General features: G+C 34.6%; 1 protein-coding gene across 1 annotated transcript; it reads left to right on the forward strand.

The window, feature by feature from the left end:
- Positions 1–3,513: 3,513 nt before the first annotated feature.
- On the forward strand, positions 3,514–19,910 carry LOC128986673 (translation factor GUF1 homolog, mitochondrial-like). Its single transcript, XM_054407158.1, has 16 exons — positions 3,514–3,612; positions 3,801–3,935; positions 4,619–4,900; positions 5,285–5,327; positions 5,649–5,804; positions 6,455–6,658; positions 7,957–8,094; positions 8,533–8,743; positions 9,318–9,586; positions 12,885–13,124; positions 13,550–13,677; positions 15,685–15,822; positions 16,701–16,915; positions 18,242–18,370; positions 18,857–18,940; positions 19,751–19,910. The coding sequence occupies exons 1-16, from the start codon at positions 3,591–3,593 to the stop codon at positions 19,874–19,876; spliced, it is 2,520 nt and encodes an 839-aa protein (XP_054263133.1). The 5' UTR covers positions 3,514–3,590; the 3' UTR covers positions 19,877–19,910.
- The last annotated feature ends 208 nt before the right edge of the window (positions 19,911–20,118 follow it).

The following is a 20,118-nucleotide window of genomic DNA, read 5'->3' on the forward strand; positions in this document are numbered from 1 at the left end:
TCTGTATTATTTAAGTAATCGTAAAATGGGGAATTTTTTAAGGAACTGTTTGTTGAAATTTAAAGATACGCGAGGCATTTTCAAATGTAAATGTGTTATGTAAATCTTCAATATAAATCTATTTAGACAAATTATCTCTTGTGTTTTATTTTTAATTTCAAATAATTCTGAATTCTGCGTACTGAATAGTAATAATATGTAAAATTGTAGGGTTGAAAACTATAATAACTCATGTTTTCCTGTTTTTAAAAAAAACAAGTTTTTAGATGGTATCTCGCTTTTTTATTTAGAGAAGTTGTCTTGGCATTTAACAACTAGAGGCATTGAAGTTATTAGATTATGTTGTGATTGTGAAAAATTAATTATCTGAAATATTGGAAGATTATATTGTGCTATGCATCTCAACCTAAAAAATATGAAATTTTTATTACATGTAAGACTGTGTGAATCCTGGTAAAAGCATATGAATTAAATTTTCAGAAATAAAAAAAGAGCTTGTAAGTGGCTAAAAAAGAATTATTTCTTGTATTCTTCAATTTATATTTAAATAAGATGTTTCAATTTTTATTCAAATTAGATATTTCAAGTTTTATTAAAATTGGATCTTTCAAGTTTTATTCAAACTGGAAGAGCGGGAACTTCGACGCATGATTTTAACTTGAATCAAGTTTACAAACCCGATCCTTCAAGTTTGCAGATTTGACAAACCAAACTTATTTCAAGCTTGAATCAAGTATTTTTCCAATTTATATTTAGATTAGATAGTTCAAGTGTTATTCAAATTAGATGTTTCAATTTTTATTCAAATTAGAAATTTTAAGTTTTATTCAAATTAGATGTTTCAAGTTTTATTCAAACTGGAAGAGCGGGAACTTCGACGCATGATATTAACTTGAATCAAGTTTACGGACCCATCCGAGCAAACTTGATTCAAGTTTGCAGATTTGACAAATCAAACTTGTTTCAAGTTTTAATCAAGTATTTTTTGCTATCTGGGTTGGGACGAGTTATTGTTTATGATTAAATAGTTTTATTTAGACGCACGAAACAAGGCCAAGCTACTTAAGTAGTAGCACAGCCACATCTAATACAAGGCCGCGACGTTCGAACTGGCAACGCCGCACTCACCCGCCGCACTCACCCGCCGCCTGCGTCCGGCACTCGTGCTAGGCTATAAACATCAATGAGAGTATTGCTGCTCTGTATCAATGAATGAAAGTATTTAAATTACATATTTTATTGGATTTAGGGTATGGTAAAATAGACAAATTAGAATCAAGGTTTTTATTTTGTGAAGAATTGCAACATACCACAATATTTCTAAAACTAAAAATATACAAACGAAATGTTTTTGGACGCATATATCGTATTGTAAGTACGATGAATGTGGAAATAGATGGACTTTACATATTTCCTTTGTTAATTTGATAATCTATACTATGTGATATAACAATCTCATGGTGTCTGTATGTGTGTTATTCAACATAGTAAAAACTACTAGACAGACTGGACTTAAATTTTACAAAATATAGCTACTATACCAAGAATAGTAATACAGAAGGACTAACTTATTGCCACTTCAATATTTGTAGAGACATTGGGATTTGTAGAAACTAACATCTAACAATTTGTTCAAATAAAATTAATTTTCAATTTTCAATAGAAATATTATTTTTTAGTCTACCTGAGGAATCCATAAGTTAGCGACAACAAAATTTGAACTTTTCATTTTGAAGGCATACTGACTAAATAATTTATTTTCTTTGAATAATTATTACCAAGCAAACGTATTTCATTTTATAAACGATATCAGAAGATAGGCCTCCATATGGCTTTCCTCAATATTAATAGAATTGTTTTATCACATCAACATTCAGACTGGAGTCGGAGACTATGATCATAGATAAAACCATAGATAAATCATACTCCCTTATAAAACATACTCCCTTAGTGTTGATTAGTCTATGCTATGATGCTTTTATTGTTAGATGGTGTAGTACATATTTTATACTAGGCCTACTTAACAGAAACACCGGTTTATTTCTTCAAAGTGCTAGTTATATAAGTTATTTTATTCACTTAACAACAACTTTGATCAATAAAATAGACAAATAAATATATAAGGAAATAGTACGGCAATATTATACCATTGAGTATAAACCTAACCATTGAGTTAGGTTTATACTCAATGATTATACCTACAACTCGCTTCTCGCGTCTATATTTACACGAATCATTGTCTTATTCTTACATTATTTTACAAATCTAAGTTCATATTCGTGAACATTTTTTATACAAAAACGAGAGTTGTTTAAAGATGTCTAATTTGACAGAAGAATAGCAGGAAGCCATTGTTTCTTACGCGGCGCATCACTTGGAATCTTAGAATACTGTATGTATTATTCATTTTTAATTGAGCTTTCGTAATTATTCTTGCATCCAAGCACATCACATCTATCTGGCATGCTGTAGTAACAAGTTCGATGTCATTACTAATTATTAAGGGTAGTAGAAACGCGACTATGTACGTAGAGTACGCGACTCCTCCATTCACTGTAATGGTAAAGCACGGGTCACACTAGGCTGTTCGCCAGCCGATGGTGATCAGCAGCTGGCACCAGCAGCACCGGCTCACCAATCCAGGCTGTGTCAGCTGCGAATTTTGTGGTCACATTAAGCTGACAGTCGCGGCTTCTTTCAATTAGCCGCTGATGCCAGCCTAGTGTGACCCGTGCTTAAGACGGCCGCGCACCAAGACACGGATGCAACGTTGCCACTTTTCGCTCGCCGCGTAGAGGTGGCTGTGGTAGTAGCCATGGTTAAAGGTATAAAGGGGAGTGCAGGATGAGAAGGTCACCTTGACGTCGGAGTACTTTGTCGCCGGTGAGCTTCGCCCGTTTCTTGACATTTTGATGGGGCTGGTTGCATCAAGGTAGTCCCCGTGATATTCCCGTGTAAAAAGGTATACAGTAAATTATAGCACATAACCTATTCTTGCTCTCAATTGGAACTTGAGGTTATTTTTAATTGCTCCAGACTGCTCGAGCAGGATACTTTCCTGACTATCTCATTGCTTTCTCTTCTCTACCATAATTTCTTTAGAATATCAATAGTAGTTAACTCCTTTTGGAGTTTATATTTTTTATTTCAGTTCTTGAGGGGAAAAACTTTAAAAAAGAATTAGAAAATAGTTTAATGTTTCCAAGTGATGAAGAAGAGTCATAAAAGTTGTGGGGAGATTATACTTTTCAAATAGCCTAATTGAGGTTTAAATCAATCTATTTTTGTTAATGAGTCACACCTTGTTTTCCATTAATAAAATAGTGTTACAAACTATTCTTTCAAATTGATAATGATTAGTTTACAAGTTATCAATACACTTATTTTTTATGAAACAACTGTCACATAACACTGATTTACTAGCCCCAAATAGCTTCAGATAACAAATGATTAATTATCTAAATCTACACTCATGTGATTTTCTATTCATTAGTTAGGTTTGTTGGGTTGTTATGTTTGTGAAAGTAGTTTAAAAAATATTTTATCATGTTATAATGTTAACTTAGTGAATAACTGAAACATACCCTATAATGGGAAACCAATCTACAAGAGGTGGGTGAATTAAAATTATTATTTTAATTAATTTCATTATTTAAAGTCACTGAACAAAAGTTTTATAAATTTATTGTACATCACACTATTGCAAACTAAATGAATTAATTATTAAGGTTTGGTTTTAACCATTATTTGGGACTTTAAGGGTTAAAGCTGATGTGCATTAATAATTTGAAATGTTTTAGGGTTTGTTGTGAAAAGAGAAGAACAATATTGTAAAGGTTCCACTGGCCAACTATTGAACAATGCAAGATTGGAATGGCTTTCTGAACAAAATAGGTTGAATCTTCATTCTGGCCTGTTGGATAAAAGAAACCTTTGTAAGATTTGTTGTGTTTGAAGAGTGATTATAGAATTAAAATGTATTTAAAGTTTATTCGTAACTTTGCATTTTCTCTTACAAGGTTTTACCCTGAGAAGATGCATTTGCTCTTTACATTTTCTGTACAAAGATTTAATTTAGCCTGTCTAGAATTTATTGAGCAAAGCAGGACCAGTACTAGGATGAACTGACTGAATTTCTCTTACTCTCATGGCCATGTATACAATCCAAGGTGTTTGGCTTCATAAACTATAACTAAATTCTCTTTAATCTTCCTAGTCTTATTGAATAAATAAGACTAGGAAATAAGACTTTAGGCTCAGTAAATGCACATTCTTAGTAAAGCCGGGTTTTCCTAGACTCGGAAGAGGAGCGCGGAGAAGCGATCAACATAGCATTCTGCTCCGCTTCTAGGAAAATACTCAGTATCATTAAATTACCTAAGACAAGAGGAGTTTACGCTCTCCGCGTTCCTCCCTCCGAGCTCCCCTTTCGTGCCTAGGAAAACCTGGCTTTAACCATTAACCTGTTACAATTAATTCCTAAACATTATTCAAATAGCATATTGTGTATTATGATGTATAATTTTATATAGAGTGCTAATATGGCAATTTATTTCAAATTTTGTATTGAAAAAGTAGATTATGAAAACATTCATTGAGTACGGTTTTTTGTTTTTAGTAAATAATGAATGTTCTTCCAAGGGAATTGATACATCCTCATATATTGTTGCAAAATCTAAAGAAAGTGAATATCACATCAACACAAATACAATTTTCCCACCAAGATATCTTCACAAAAAGAGTAACAAGACTTTCAGACCACAGAATTCAAGTGAAATTCAAACAGTGGAGAACTTTAGTACTTTGAAAAATTTTCAAAAGGAAACGGTTGATGTTTTGCAAATTCAAAGTCAAGAAATGTTGGTGAAAAACAATATTTGCAATCCAAGGATAGAAAAAGGTACATCGAACATTTTTTTTAAATACATAATAAGCTTTAATTTATGAATGTTTGATTGAAGTATATAAACTAATAAAACATTGAGACTTTCCCATATTGTACTATGAAAATAAATACTGAAAAATAAATCCAGCACTATTTCATCTTTGGTAATTAAGTAGTTTTTGTATTAGTACTACTGTGTTTATCGTAACCACGAGGGCCAATTAAAGACTTTTTTTAATTTTCCCTCTAGATCCTACACTTAAACAAACTGTAATGACTTTCTACCAAGAGCATTTAATTTGGATAATAGACTTATGCAGTAGTGTTTGGCTAGAATGTTTTTTTTTTTTAACATCATACAACAGTAAATTAGCTATTAAATTGTACATTTTGTTGCAGAAGATTCATTGAAGGGAAATAGTGTCACAATTGAAAATATAATGTAAGTTGAATTTATAAATTTTACTTTTCTTAATCAAAACTTTGCCGTTAAAAAACTGAATCGGCAAATAACCGGTACAATAATATGTTTTTTCTGAATGTATATTTCTGAATTAAAATTCAATAACAAATTATTGAGGTAAACAAAGTGCAATTATATTGGTAGGTAGATTTTGAATAATTTTATTGGTGGGAATATTTATGCAATTTTTATTAGTTTTATGTGAAAAGAGTAAGCTAGCCATTTATTTTACATTAAAATAACTAACTAAATTAAGTATATCTTTTCAACGTATAATTTTTAAAATGTGCTCATGCATAGTGTCGAAACCACCTCACGATACTTGGATCAACAGAGAATTAAAGTTAGAAGTCAACTGAACGATGAACAAGAAACAAATCATGTAGACGTCAAAGAGAATGAAAAGTCTAACCTGTCGGAAAAACTCAGTTTTGATGTGGATCCTGGAACTTTACGGTAGGCAAGTATCATATGTTGTGTAATTTATGTAAACTATCAACAATAACAAAAAACTAAAAGCGAAAATAGAACTTTAGGCTTTTAGCACCTTTGAGTGGTTTATTGAATTGTGTTCTTTTTACTCTCTCCCCCTATAGCCTACAGTATATATCAAGTATAATAATAAAAAAAATAGTTTTTTTCAACATTTTTGAGCTTTGGTTATGGGTTGAAATATATATTTTGGATCCTCCTGAACCCAAAAAAGTGGTTTTTGAAATTATGTCTGTGTGTGTGGATATGTACAGAGCTAAGACTAAAATTTATGTAGTCCAATTTTGATTAATTTCGGTATTTAGGTACCGGTACTAATTCACCAGGCTATTTTTATTTTATTTTACTTTTAATAGTGGCTTTTCTATACAATTACAAAAATTTAGTTTTTCACAAAATTACCTCAAACAATTTTGATTAAAATTTAGTTTGTTATGGTCCTTTCATCTTTGTAACTCCCAATGTTGTAAACATTACACTTCAAAATTTATTTCAGCTTTTGTAATTTCCCCATAAAGTACTGTTACTCCCACCTTACCCATGATGTTGTTGACAAGCTAATGGGAGAAAGTGTGTGTCAATTTGCTAATACCGTTAATTATATTTTTTTACAGTTTTGATTCAAAAACAACTGACAATGGTTCTGGGGTAGGAGAAGAACCAGGTTGGACCGTGATGAATGATATACCTCTCAAGAACATCCGCAACTTCAGTATCATCGCTCACATTGATCACGGCAAGAGCACGCTGGCTGACCGACTACTGGAAATGACCGGAGCCTTGACTGCTAAAGCAGATAACAAGCAAGTCCTCGATAAGTAAGTATAGAAAAAATATGGATTCCAAAATTGCATCAGTTTTATTTTTAACAGCACTTTTTTGTAGAAAAGATCAATAAATTTCCGTTGGTTGGATATTCTTCTTTGTTATGAATAAAAACATCTTCTACCCCCGCAGCAAATCTGCCGACTAAGAGAATATCCATTTGCCTGATTCGACAAAATATTTTCTTAAAGATGTCAGCAAAATTTCCTTAAATTTAAGTTTGCTGATACAAGAAATGGCATAAAGTGTGATTTTAATATGAAATAAACATTTGTGAACAGCTATTAAATAAATAAATTTACTAAATTTGATCAAAATATATCCATAAACCAGTATACTACAGCAGTATGTATACAAATTTGAACAGATGACGGTGTTTTTTTTTCTCTCGAGACTGCAAAATGAAAAAGTAAAGTGGTTCCATGTCTAGGTCTTACCATGAGACTTACGGTAATAGTTTATCCCCTATGTATAAGAAATCCGCTAAAAAAGGTCTCCTACAGAACACCGTTTCCACACAATATCGCCTCACTTCACTACTAGTGCTATGCTATGTAGTGTGATCTTTATTGTATTGGTAAAACTCTGGACTTTAATAATTTCTTTGGAAAAGCCAACTGAACTCTATTCTTGTCAAATACTTGTTAAATCAGCAGCCACATGGACATCTTCTAATAATTTTTTTACGCCACACTACATTATTTTGACAAACTTCCCACGCAAGGATATAGTCCAGAAAACAGCTGTTTGCCACCAGCTTATCAAATGGGGTTTCATTACGTACTACTACTGCAATGAGTTTTACCGGACACCAATCAGTTGATTATACCATAGATAAAACATACTCCCTTAGTAGATTTCTCATCCTTATGGAACAGCTGAAGACAATTTTATTGTTAGTTCTGTACAGTTTATGTAGAGGTCGTGTTTTGTTTACAATTTGTTTCCCGTTATTACAGCCATTTAAAACCTTGTTTGTTAGTCTATGATTATACTGTATTTAGGTGGTTATAAACAAAAACATAACCTCTCTTAGATATTTAACTAGTGATTTTTAGTCCTTTAGTTGGTGGAAATATACAAGGATTTGTACGGATTTAGTAGTATGGCGTAAACTATCGTATCTAACTCGTCCAAAATGTGTGTACCGGACTCGTTTGGTAATCCCGTACTCGACGAACCACCCTCGTCCGGTAAACACTTATTTTCAGGACTAGTAACGTAATATACTATTACAAGTAAGTTTATATTTATCTTTTTGCTTTCCTCAACGGAACTAATGCTTCCTCAGGCTGCAAGTTGAAAAGGATCGAGGAATAACAGTGAAAGCACAGACAGCTTCCCTGTTCTACAAATATAAAGGTGAAGATTACTTGTTGAATCTGATCGACACTCCTGGCCACGTTGATTTCTCAAATGAAGTTGCAAGGTAATGTTTGTCTAAGGTTGGAATCTTTCTAATCAGCTAAGTAGATATAGCGCTCGCCTGGTAATTGGGAGGTCGCAGATTTGTTCTTGAGAAAAGTCAGATGCTTTTAATGGCTCTTAACAGCTGTGTCTTTCGGCTTTGATCAAACGTGGTACTCGTTAGAGAACCAGGTAATCTTGGCCAGTGAAGCAGTCATCTCATTAATTCAACTCTTCTTAACTCATCTTTGCCTTAAAACATACATCCTAGCATGTCAAGTGTAATTTAAATCCAATCCAATCATATTGCAATATTGGCAATCAGCTGAAAGTTGGAGTAGCTTACTTTTGCCGCACAAAGTTGATTATAGAGAAAAAATCATGATCATTTATAGCGATTTGTAGTTTGAATTAGAAATAAGTTAATTAAGTTATAACTCTGCTGTAATTGTCATTGTAGATCTCTAGCAGCATGTCAAGGTGTGATTCTACTGGTGGATGCCAACCAAGGTGTTCAAGCTCAGACTGTAGCTAACTTCTACCTTGCGTTTGGTCAAGACCTCACTGTGCTGCCTGTACTCAACAAGATTGATCTAAAGAATGCCAATATAGAGATGTGCAAAGATCAACTGCTCAATTTGTTCTCCATTGATCCAGAAGACGTTCTCATGGTAAGTGAGGAATTTAAATGTTCTGCTGCACTATATATAATCTGATAAAAGATTAAATTAGCTGGATTCAAATTGAAAGTGGCAGGGCTAAAGATTAGGGTGCTCTTTTAGCTATGTTATTGCGATTAATTGCCATTTTTGTATGGATAGAAATAAATCATTTTTTTTATAACCTTAATATTTTCTATGTTAAAACCACATACAGGTCAGCTGTTGGTTTACAGTTTCCGATCTTCTTATTCTTCTTATCTTATCCCTCTTAACCGCTGGCTAAACCTTCTCACATGAACAAACAGCAGTGAGCACAAACAACAAATACACTATCTAATATTTAGCAAGAATAATATTTTACTGGTCAAAATTAAAATCTTTGCAGACTCGATTTCCCAGTTCCAACTGGTATAATATTTTTCTTTACCGAGGAGCCCCATTGAAAAATCCCATCTGTTTTTTTGGCAGCGTATTCTTGTTTTTGCTATCTTGGCAGCTGTAAATAATCCAGCACCATCAATCACTACCAAAGTTCCAAACAAAATGAACGAGCTCTTCTACTCCATTGTTTTTGTCTTCACAGATTTCAGCCAAGTCAGGAATCTACATTGACACGCTGTTAGAAGCCATAATTGAGCGGATTTCTCCTCCCCCTGGAGATCGCTCTGCGCCAATGAGAGCTCTCATCTTCGACACTTGGTACGACAAGTACCGCGGCGCTGTGGCCCTGGTGTATGTACGTGATGGAGAGATTAAAGTCGGCGATGAAATTGTCTCAGCCCACACCAAACAGAAGTACAGTGTGAAAGGAACTGGACTTCTGAGACCACATGAAGTTCCTACAGATAAACTGTGAGTACCTTATTGGCAGTGTAGCCTCGATCAAGTAAACGTAAATATGAAAAATCAAAATCACTTAATACTGCAGTGCAGATAATGATATGATTACACTCCAACTGATTCAAAAATTGCTAAAATAAGTATTGTAAATTTTTAGGTGATCAATTTTTTTTTATTTAGTAAAAGTTAATTTATGCATTGATAATTTTAAGAAACCTTTGATTATACTTTTTCATACCTGTATTTTGACATCTACCCTAGTAGCACAAATATGTATTTTATAAATATTTTATATATTTAAAGTTGTATTTGATAGAACCTCAAATAAAATATATAAATAATATATCTTTAATAACAGTTTGATATATTCAAATATATATTTAAAATATTACCAAAAAGCAATGCAAAATATAAATTAAATATAAGTTTTGAATATATAAAATAGATTCATAATATATATTGATCAAATAAGTATAGAATCTATAATAAAAATATTTTATATGTATATTTTTCCTATTAAATATTAAAAAAAAATATGTGTTGAGAATATTTTAAATATATATATAAAATATTTTTGAAACTATATTATATATTTAAAGTATTTATAAATATATTTTGAAAAACGTCATTTATTTTTATTAATAAAATGATAATATATTTGTAGAATATAGGCTATAGCATATAATCTTTTATAATTAGCAAATAAATAATTTGCATCTTTTTGTTTTTTTATAGTGTCTATCAATTTATACATGCATTTTTTATATGATAATTGCTATTATGAAAGCGTTAAAATTAAGTTAATAATAATACGTACTCTGAATGGTGTCACTCATCATGCACGTAAAGAAAAAATTACGCATATGGTTAAGAGGCAGTATACATGTTCGGCAGCTACATTTGGGTCAAACGAAAAAAAAGTGTTGATGGGTTTTATTTTTTAAATTGTAATATGTGACAATGAATGTGATCATAGAAATATCTAATGATTGGCTAGAAAAGGGTGCTAGCGACTGGTGACCGTTTAAGAAACGAATTACGGAAAAACAGATTAACAGAATCATAATATACTGTAGTATCAAAAAATTTTCAAGTATTGCAACCATTGCAACTGACGGCCGCTCTTTCACCATTTGAAAACAATTGTTAGCAACAGTCACAAGTAGCTCAGAGGTAAGGTAAGAGGCTCACAAGTCGAAGGACCCAGGTTCAAGACCCACCCGGGCCATAAAATTTTATCCAGTAATTTTTTCAAAATTTGTTTTTATGAACTATTTCATCAATTTACTCAACTGATAATTGTGTTTTTCATACTAAATCTTCATTATTTTATGTTTTTATGTTTAGGCCTCATTGGATGTTTGGAAGAGATATTAAATACATTTTTTATTTAAATATTATTCACTAAAATATATTATTGGAACATATTTTTTTAATATTTAATAGATTCAAAAACATATTTTATATATATATATATATAATATATTTTAAATATTATATAAAATTGACATTAATACACACTTGAGATATATAAAATAGATTTTAAATATATTTATTGATATGTATTTAATATATATTTGTGCTACTAGGGTATATATTAATTTGAAACAGTTTTTCTTTGTCATAGCTATTTTGAGAGAACGGCTGGGTGTAGAAACTCGGTAGAGGTGTCTAAAGAAAGGTCTTGGTCTGTAGATGAGCCATCAAAAGAGAAACATGGTGAATTCCCTTGGGGCTCTGCCCCAGTGGCCTTTAAATTCCTATCCCATGTTATTCTTATGGAGGAAAACAGGGTTTTTGTCATAGCTAATTTGAGAGAACGGCTGGGCGTAAAAACTTTGTAGGGGTATCTAAAGAAAGGTCTTGGTCTGTAGATGAGCCATCAAAAGAGGAACGAGGTAAATTCCCTTGGGGCTCTACCCCAGAAGCCTTTAAAGTTGCCTCTTCAGATTTGTTTACATTACGACCATATGCATAATTCTACATTACTTTTTAATGAAACAGCTGTTAATATTTAAATTGTGATTTATTGAATTTGTCAAAATGAAGTACAGTAGCCTATTTGCAATGGGTTTTTCTGATTTTAAATTGGATTTTCTCCTGCATCGATTCATGTTTTGCAATATAATGTTCTATTACCAAATCAGTGGAAAATCCTAATATCACAGTAACTCTTAAAATTATTCCTTTTGGAGTTAACTTATATCTACTGTATGGGTTGGTTTCTGCCTTTTTTACCACTTCTTGGTGATTGTACGTAGGTGATATTTGTTTAATATTGCATCTGTAGACGAAACTTGGGTTGGTGTAATTATTACAATGGAAAAGAGCGAGAAATCCTGGCCAATTTGATATAGGCTAAAAATAAAACTGAATTAACACTGTTCTACATTTCTTGAGCAATCATCAAAATAATCAATTTGCAAACAATGTAAACATAGAAAAAGTCATAGAACACAACCAAGAAGAAAAAATAGAAATAATTTTTTTTTCATTTATAATCGTTGTCATAGACAACCTAATGCGGCTACGAGAGGGAACAATTTGTAGAAAACACTAAAAAACAAGATAAGCTTTTTGAAAAAAGATAAGATATTTACAAAAGATATTGATTATATCTAACTGTTGTGTAGTTCGTGAGTATTTCCATAATCTTTGAGTCGCCTGTAATGCTTCGCAATTGCTCGAATTCGAGCAACAGGTACACTAGTTATTTATGTATATGTATATGCTACTTACAAATAAAGTTTATTTGAATTGAATTGAATTGAAAGTCAATAGATTCTTACATTGGTGAAACTTATAACAAAATTTGTTTTTCTAACTTTAATGTCTTGCACATTTATCGAAGGACACTAGCCCTATAACCAAGTAGTCGGTAAATTTTAGCCTTTTTCTGCTACCATTTATTCACTTAATGTGAGGGCTAGTGTATTTTAGAGTTGTTTCTGTTTGCAACATACATTGAGAGTTCCAAATATCTAGTTTTATAGAAAAAGAAACCACTGGAGTACCAGCAGCCAAATCTTTTTACTTATCAAAGCCAGTTTTACTATAGCTAAATAATAAATTAGTGACGCCTAAAGGGCAAGTACAATTGACAAAGGATATAAAACTTCTCTAAATTTATGCCTACACCTCATCTACATCCTAAATTTTACTCCATACTCCTGTACTTGCAATATTTATTTCAATGTAGAAATTTAATCATAACCATATATCAAACAACATTGACAGCAAAATCTAAGCAAATAATATTTCACAAATATGAAGAACGTCACTCTGAGAACTGACCCCTGTGGTATGCCAGTGTAGGAGGCCAGGTGGGATGGATGTTCTGCAACATGCGCACCGTGGCGGAGGCTCACATAGGAGACACTATACATCACTCGTCTACCTCCGTGGAACCTCTGATGGGCTTCACCCCCGCCAGACCCATGGTCTTCGCCGGAGTCTACCCCATGGACCAGTCGGAATACCTTGATATGAGAAATGCGATAGAGAAATTGGCACTCAACGATCCTGCAGTGTCTCTAACCCAGGAGAGCAGGTTAGTAAAAATTTAACATTTATTCCCGTTGGTTCATGGAGGTTCATTTAGCCTAGTGTTTGGTTATGTGTTGCGAGTGTTCTGTAAATTATTTTATACAACTTGTTGCCCTGACCCACAGAAAATTGTTGATCAAGCTCATGGCTATAACCTTGGACCTGGATAATGTTTTGGTTGTTAAGTTTTCCTTTTGGGGTGTACAGTTGTATTATTTTATTTCTTTGGACTTGTAATAGAAAAGTGATTCATCATTCAGAAGCTTTCAATATTTGTGACACACGCATACGTCAAGACGGGGGCGACATCGACGATGTAGAGGTATCCAATAAAATGTAAAATGTTACAAATATGTGCTATGTAAAGGCGGAGAAAATAAAATAATTTGATTGTAAACATATCTAAATAATCTATTTGCATAATTTCAGTCCAGTCCTAGGTCAAGGATGGAGGGTAGGCTTCCTGGGACTGTTGCATCTGGAGGTGTTCAACCAGAGACTAGAGCAGGAGTATGGAGCTGAGGCAGTCATGACAGCACCTAGTGTACCTTACAAGGGTGAGTAATCACATCACAATCAGTAGACATGGTCAGTAATGTAGTCCTAGGTCAAGGATGGAGGGTAGGCTTCCTGGGACTGTTGCATCTGGAGGTGTTCAACCAGAGACTAGAGCAGGAGTATGGAGCTGAGGCAGGGCCGATTTACCGAATAGGCAAGGTAGGCACGTGCCTAGGGCGCGAGGCAATTGGCTTTTTTGAGGGGCGCCAAAAAATTGGAAAAAAGAAAAAAAATTGTGGCCGTTTTTGCATGCGATTGCGGTAAACTGATAATCCCTTGCGGCCGTGAAGACACCTTAACAGTCTCCCACAATTGCGGCAAGATGTTAATTATTTACCGCGGTTGTATATACGTCATCATCGTCCGTCTCCCGCGATCGCGTCAAAGTTCTGACTATTTCCAGCGGATGTGTGGACATGATTATCGTCTTCCTTGATCACGGCAATATATGAACACATCCCGCGGTCGTGATGAGATTATCACCGTCTACCGCGAATGAGGCAAAATTGTAAGCTTTTCCCGGGGTCGTGTGGACATTATCATCTTCTTGCGTGATCACGATAAAATTCTGATAATCCCTCACAGCCGTGAAGACATCATCGCCTCCCGTGGTCGTGAGGCATTGTCATCCTCTCCCGCCATTGCGGCAAATGGTAATCATCTCCCGCGGTTGTTTGGAGATCATCATCGTCTTTCACGAATGAGGCAAATTTCTGATCTTTCCCGTGATTGAGTAGACATTATCATCGTCTTACGCGATTGCGGTAAAATTCTGATCATTCCTCGCAGCCGTGTAGAGTAGACATCATTATTGTAACTCCCGCGATCCTGTAGACATCGCAATCGTCCCCCGCTCTCGTGAAGACATAATATAATCGTCTCCCTCGGTCGTGAAGACATCGTAATCGTCTCCCGCGATCGTGAAGACATCGTAATCGTCTCCGCGCGATCGTGAAGACATCGTAATCGTCTCCCGCGGTCGTGAAGACATCGTAATCGTCTCCCGCTGTCGTGAAGACATCGTAATTGTCTCCCGCGATTACGGCAAAATGTTAATAATACCCCGCAGTTATGTGGATATCATTATCGTCTTCCGCGGTCGTGGCAAATTTCTGACTGTTTTCCGTGGTTTTGTGGACCAAGATCATATCCCGCGGTCATTTAGTCATTACCATAGTCTCGCGCGATCGCGGTAAAATCATGATCATATCCCATGGTCGTTTAGACATTATCATCGTATCATGCGATCGCGGCAATATTCTGATTATCCTTCACGGCTCTGTGGATCTCATTATCGTATTGCGCGATCGCGGTAAAATCATGATCATATCCCGCGGTCGTTTAGATATTATTATCATCGCATGCGATCGCGGCAAAGTTCTGATCATCTCTCGAGGCCTTGTGGAGACATATTATCGCCTCCCGTCTCCCGTGGTCACGGAAACGTCACTGTTGTAAATTGACAATTCCAGGTAGAAATAGAAAATTAACACATAATTCCTAGTTCAAAAAATTCACGCTTAGTTCCCGGATTTCCCGGTTGGTGGTCACCCTGTTATATATTGCAAAGGGGCGCTACTATTAGTTGTGCCTAGGGCGCTGACATGGTCAAAAACGGGCCTGAGCTGAGGCAGTCATGACAGCACCTAGTGTACCTTACAAGGGTGAGTAATCACATCACAATCAGTAGACATGGTCAGTAATGTAGTCCTAGGTCAAGGATGGAGGGTAGGCTTCCTGGGACTGTTGCATCTGGAGGTGTTCAACCAGAGACTAGAGCAGGAGTATGGAGCTGAGGCAGTCATGACAGCACCTAGTGTACCTTACAAGGGTGAGTAATCAGAATAATAATCATCCCAAAATCGATATTGACTCTCATACAATTGTCCATGTGCACTATATAGGTAGTTAATGTTGGATACTGCACACTTACTTACCCGCTAAATATTGTTATTACTGTATTTACAACCTACTCAGTAAAACTCATCAACGTGTCTATTTTTCAGTAAAACTTGCAACCAACAAAGCTATTGCAGAATATAGAGGTGATGAAGTACTTATTTCTGATCCATCAAAAATCCCAGAACGTGAGGACATTGACGAAATCTCTGAACCTATGGTTTTGGGAACCATTATTACTCCAAGTAAGTAAATACTAACATCAAAAAAATTTTTGCTAAATGATAAACTGTAGGCCTATTAAAACATTTTATATAGGCCCTACCTACTATTATACTCACAAAGAAAGATGAATTAAATATCTCATATTTCAAATATATGAGACTTCTGGGATATAAGATTGGGTAATAAGGTGGGATTGGTGGGACCCTAAAATAAATGTAGAATTATAAATTCACACTACTCAGAGTGCTTTAATCTGTTGTTAAGCACTGAGAAAAAAGGTACCGAGCAATCTTACTTATGGGACGAACGTGCGATGTTATGTGGGAAATACATGTATAATACATGTGTATATGTGGGAAGCAAGGAAAAAATTAAGTGGCGAGCACTTTGCGGAAATTCGTATCGTACAGGGCACAGAGTCTTCCTCTACCGCCAGGGTTGTAGTACATAAGGGTGAGGGGGGGTTGGATTTTTCCCTAGACACCGCTTAAGTGTACCTTCGAATGTTTCCTCTGTACCTTACTTCTTGTGTGATAGGTCAAATCTCAAAATCCATATCATCTCTCACACAATCCTCGGAATAAAGTTCCGCTTCCAGTTTGTGTGAATATTGATAAAATAATGTAAGTCTTTCGCTACAAAATTTAAATACCGTCACAACCTTAGTTTTATCAAAAAATTTAAAGCGTTTAGCGTAGTCTTGCCTTTCTCTAAGGGAATTTTTTTTAATTAAGTAATTAAACAGCTTCTAGTTACTGTAAACTCGAGGTAAAGCCAAAATATCTCCAAAATAGGATCAAAATACTGATAGAACTTCCGAATACAGTACAAACAAAATTTTAATGATGAATAACAATAAAAATCCAATGTACACTCAAATTAATTTTATCCATTTCAGTCGAGTATGTCGCCAAAATTATTCCTGAATGCATCGACAGAAGAGGCGTCCAGAAAGACTTAAAAACGATCGACAATAACCGAGTGATGCTTCAGTTCGTCCTTCCGTTGAATGAAATCATCGTCGACTTCCACGATACTATTAAGTCTATGACATCTGGTTACGCTAGTTTTGACTATGAAGATCATGGCTATAAGCCTGGAAATTTGGTCAAAGTGAGTATAGGTAGTCATAGATAAAACATACCCCTTAGTAGATTTCCCATCCTTATGGAACAGCTGAAGCCAATTTTACTGTTAGCTCTGTCCGGTGAGTTGTGTTTTGTTTACAATTCGTTTCTTGCTATTTCAGTAATTTAAAACCTCGTTTAACCAAATAAAACTATCTAATCATAAACAATAACTTGTCCACTAGCTATACCAAACAGTGAGGCACAAATCAAGAGAAACTAACCCTAAAATGATAGAAACAAATTGTAAACAAAGCACAACATCTACAGTACACTGGACAGAACTAACAATAAAATTGGCTTCAGCTGTTCCATAAGGATGGGAAATCTACTAAGGAGTATGTTTTATCATAGACAAATAGAATGAATATAAACTGTCAAAGGAAGGTTCCGGCGCCCACCGCTAGGTTTGCCGTGTAGTTACGGCGCACACAGCGCATGCAGCGGTGTGCGCCGTAACTACAAGTTAAACCTAGCGGTGGACGCCGGAACTTGTGCTAACCGCAGCACAGCTGACGATCTGTATCTATTCTATTTGTCTATGGTTTTATCCATGGTATAGTTGAGGATTAAAGTCAGCTGATAAACTTCAAAATTACTATCAGCTGATCTTAATACAGATTTGACCTCTTAGAGGTAGCGTGTACTATGTCAAAGGTTGCCAGTTGGATACTGTCCTAAGTCCACAGCAGTCCTTGATTTTACTATAAATAAATTATAAAAACAAAAAAAAATTGTTTGAGACAACACACATCTAGGTGCATATTTTAAGTGGTATATGAAGTCAAGGAGAGTAAAGAATTGAAAGAGGTCATCTTTGTTTTTAATGACTAAGATCAGATGTTTAATTAGTCAGGATCATTTATTTAAAATTCAATAATCAAGAACAGTAGGGCAAAGTTTTGAACCACCAAAAAGGTACCGATTTTTTAAGGATCGAAGTGGCACCCTTTTAATTAACCAGGCAAGTACTAACCACCCAGCTATTTTTAAGTGGTCTAAAGGAAACAGATCATCTAATCCCATTTTATATAGGTACACCCTTCATTCATATTCTGCTTATACTATATTATATTAATATTTGTCTAAAAAAAATTAGTAATGGGTAATATTTTGTTCATAGGCCATATTAAAATGATTGGCTTTATTTTCACAAATCACTAACAAGACTACAAGATTGCGCCACTCATCCTACGTCATCTCCATTCATACTTGGCTTAAAATACCTACTTTTATGGTCACCATTTCATTTAAAAGTAATTAAGTATCAATAAAATGATAAATATGCCTCATAACAAAAATTTTTTTCTAGCTTGAAATTAGAGTGAACGGAAAACCCGTGGACTCTCTTTCATCAGTGGTGCACAAGAGCAAAGTAGAGTCTATGGGAAAGAGACTATGTGAAAAATTGGTGAAGCTTATACCCAGACAAATGGTGGAGGTAAGAGAAGATGGTATAGTAGTGTTAGTAGACTGTGTAATTTAGTAGACATCTTGGCTAAATGAGCCATGAAGAATTTTGCTAAATGGAAATTCAGATGAAAGACTCTCAAAGAGTGTGCTATTATTGAAGTTACTTTTTTCACTTTTGCTTTTCACACTGTAATAGACTATGTATTACAAACATAAAAAAACTACAGTTTACTGTGTACAATAAGGGTTGCTTCAACATTAGGTTGTTAGTTCAGAGCATGTTTTTGATTGTAATTTACTTTTGATAACATTTAACTTTTCTCTTTTCCCTGACTGTTGGTACATAGGAAATTGTAAAATAATTAAATATTGATAGAAGGCTTTCATGGATGCCACCATACAATATTTCTTCAAAATTTAATCTTGCTTGGCAGAAACTAATATCGTGATTATCACGTGAAATTCACGTGCTTGTGCTTACTGGGTAGTTGTAATTTTTTTTTTGCATTTCAAGGTGGCCATTCAGGCAGCCGTTGGAGGAAAAATCATCGCAAGAGAAACCATTAAAGCTTTTAAAAAAGATGTCACTGCTAAGCTTGTAAGTACTAGAAACATTTATTTTTATACATTTTGTTCAAAGAGCTCTCCACTTTTTTAAGGCTGGTCTTGAGAACACTGCTGCCTGTTTATTAATCTTTTGAGCTACAAAAATCCATGTTCATCAGACAAAATATTAACATCACCACAAAGAAGTAAGTTACTGAGGAAACATCCAATGGTAAACTTAAGAGTCTAGCACTAGCCGCTATTGTCTAAGGTAATATCCAACACCACCCCCTCGCCCTTATGTACTACAACGCTCACGGCCGAGGAAGACCTTTGTGCTCTATGTGATAAAAATTTCTGCATAGTGCTCTCCACTCAGGCTGTTCCTTGCTTGTCACAAGTATATTTCCCGCACAATATACAAGAGCTGAAAGGGAACGGTCTCCCCATAAACAAGATTCCTCTCTAGGACAAGGTTCTAGGACCTTGTCAAGAAGGGGGCGCTACCGTGGGGTTTAGGAGGGTATGAAACACCCTCTAGGTCCTCCCCTGGGGAAATTTTATGACTTTCTAAAGCCATTTGTTGAACACCTCCAGAGAACTATGTCCAAATCCTCCGATTTCACCTGTTAATCGTCATAAGCAAGCCAGATTGAAACTTTTTTTTATTTTAACTGACAATCACACTTTTAAATGTATGTTAAGATTTATTTTTTCAGGGTTCAATGGAGAGGGATGATGAACACCTATGTAGACTCTTCGCCCTGGGAACAACCACTGCAAACGATTATCTAAAAAGATATAGACCTATGAGAATGGTCATACAATTTATAATAAACTATTAAAATTTATATTTTTTCAGTATGGTGGAGATAGAACAAGAAAAATGAAGCTGTTACAGAAACAGGCAGAAGGAAAGAAAAGAATGAAATCAATTGCAAATGTTAACATACCAAGAGACGCTTTCATTGACTATTTGAAACGATAAAAAAAACAATTGTGCAAAAAATAATTAAAACCAATTCTGTTTATTTTTTCAGATTCCTTAATTGTCCCCCTATTCTTACATTTCTACCCGTGACCCATATTCCTATAAATTTTTATAGTTGTTAAATTAGTCAGATTGAAGATTATTATTAAAACGTTTTTATTAGCTCGCTTTCTTGTCCGGTACAAATTTTGAAATCAATTTTATACTAACTTCCCGACAAGCTAGAGACTTGAAACTTG

Source organism: Macrosteles quadrilineatus, unplaced genomic scaffold (genome assembly GCF_028750875.1).
Source record: "Macrosteles quadrilineatus isolate MER2022 unplaced genomic scaffold, UCM_ALF_1.0 Scaffold_2__2_contigs__length_208266976, whole genome shotgun sequence".
Taxonomy (NCBI): Eukaryota; Metazoa; Arthropoda; class Insecta; order Hemiptera; family Cicadellidae; genus Macrosteles; species Macrosteles quadrilineatus.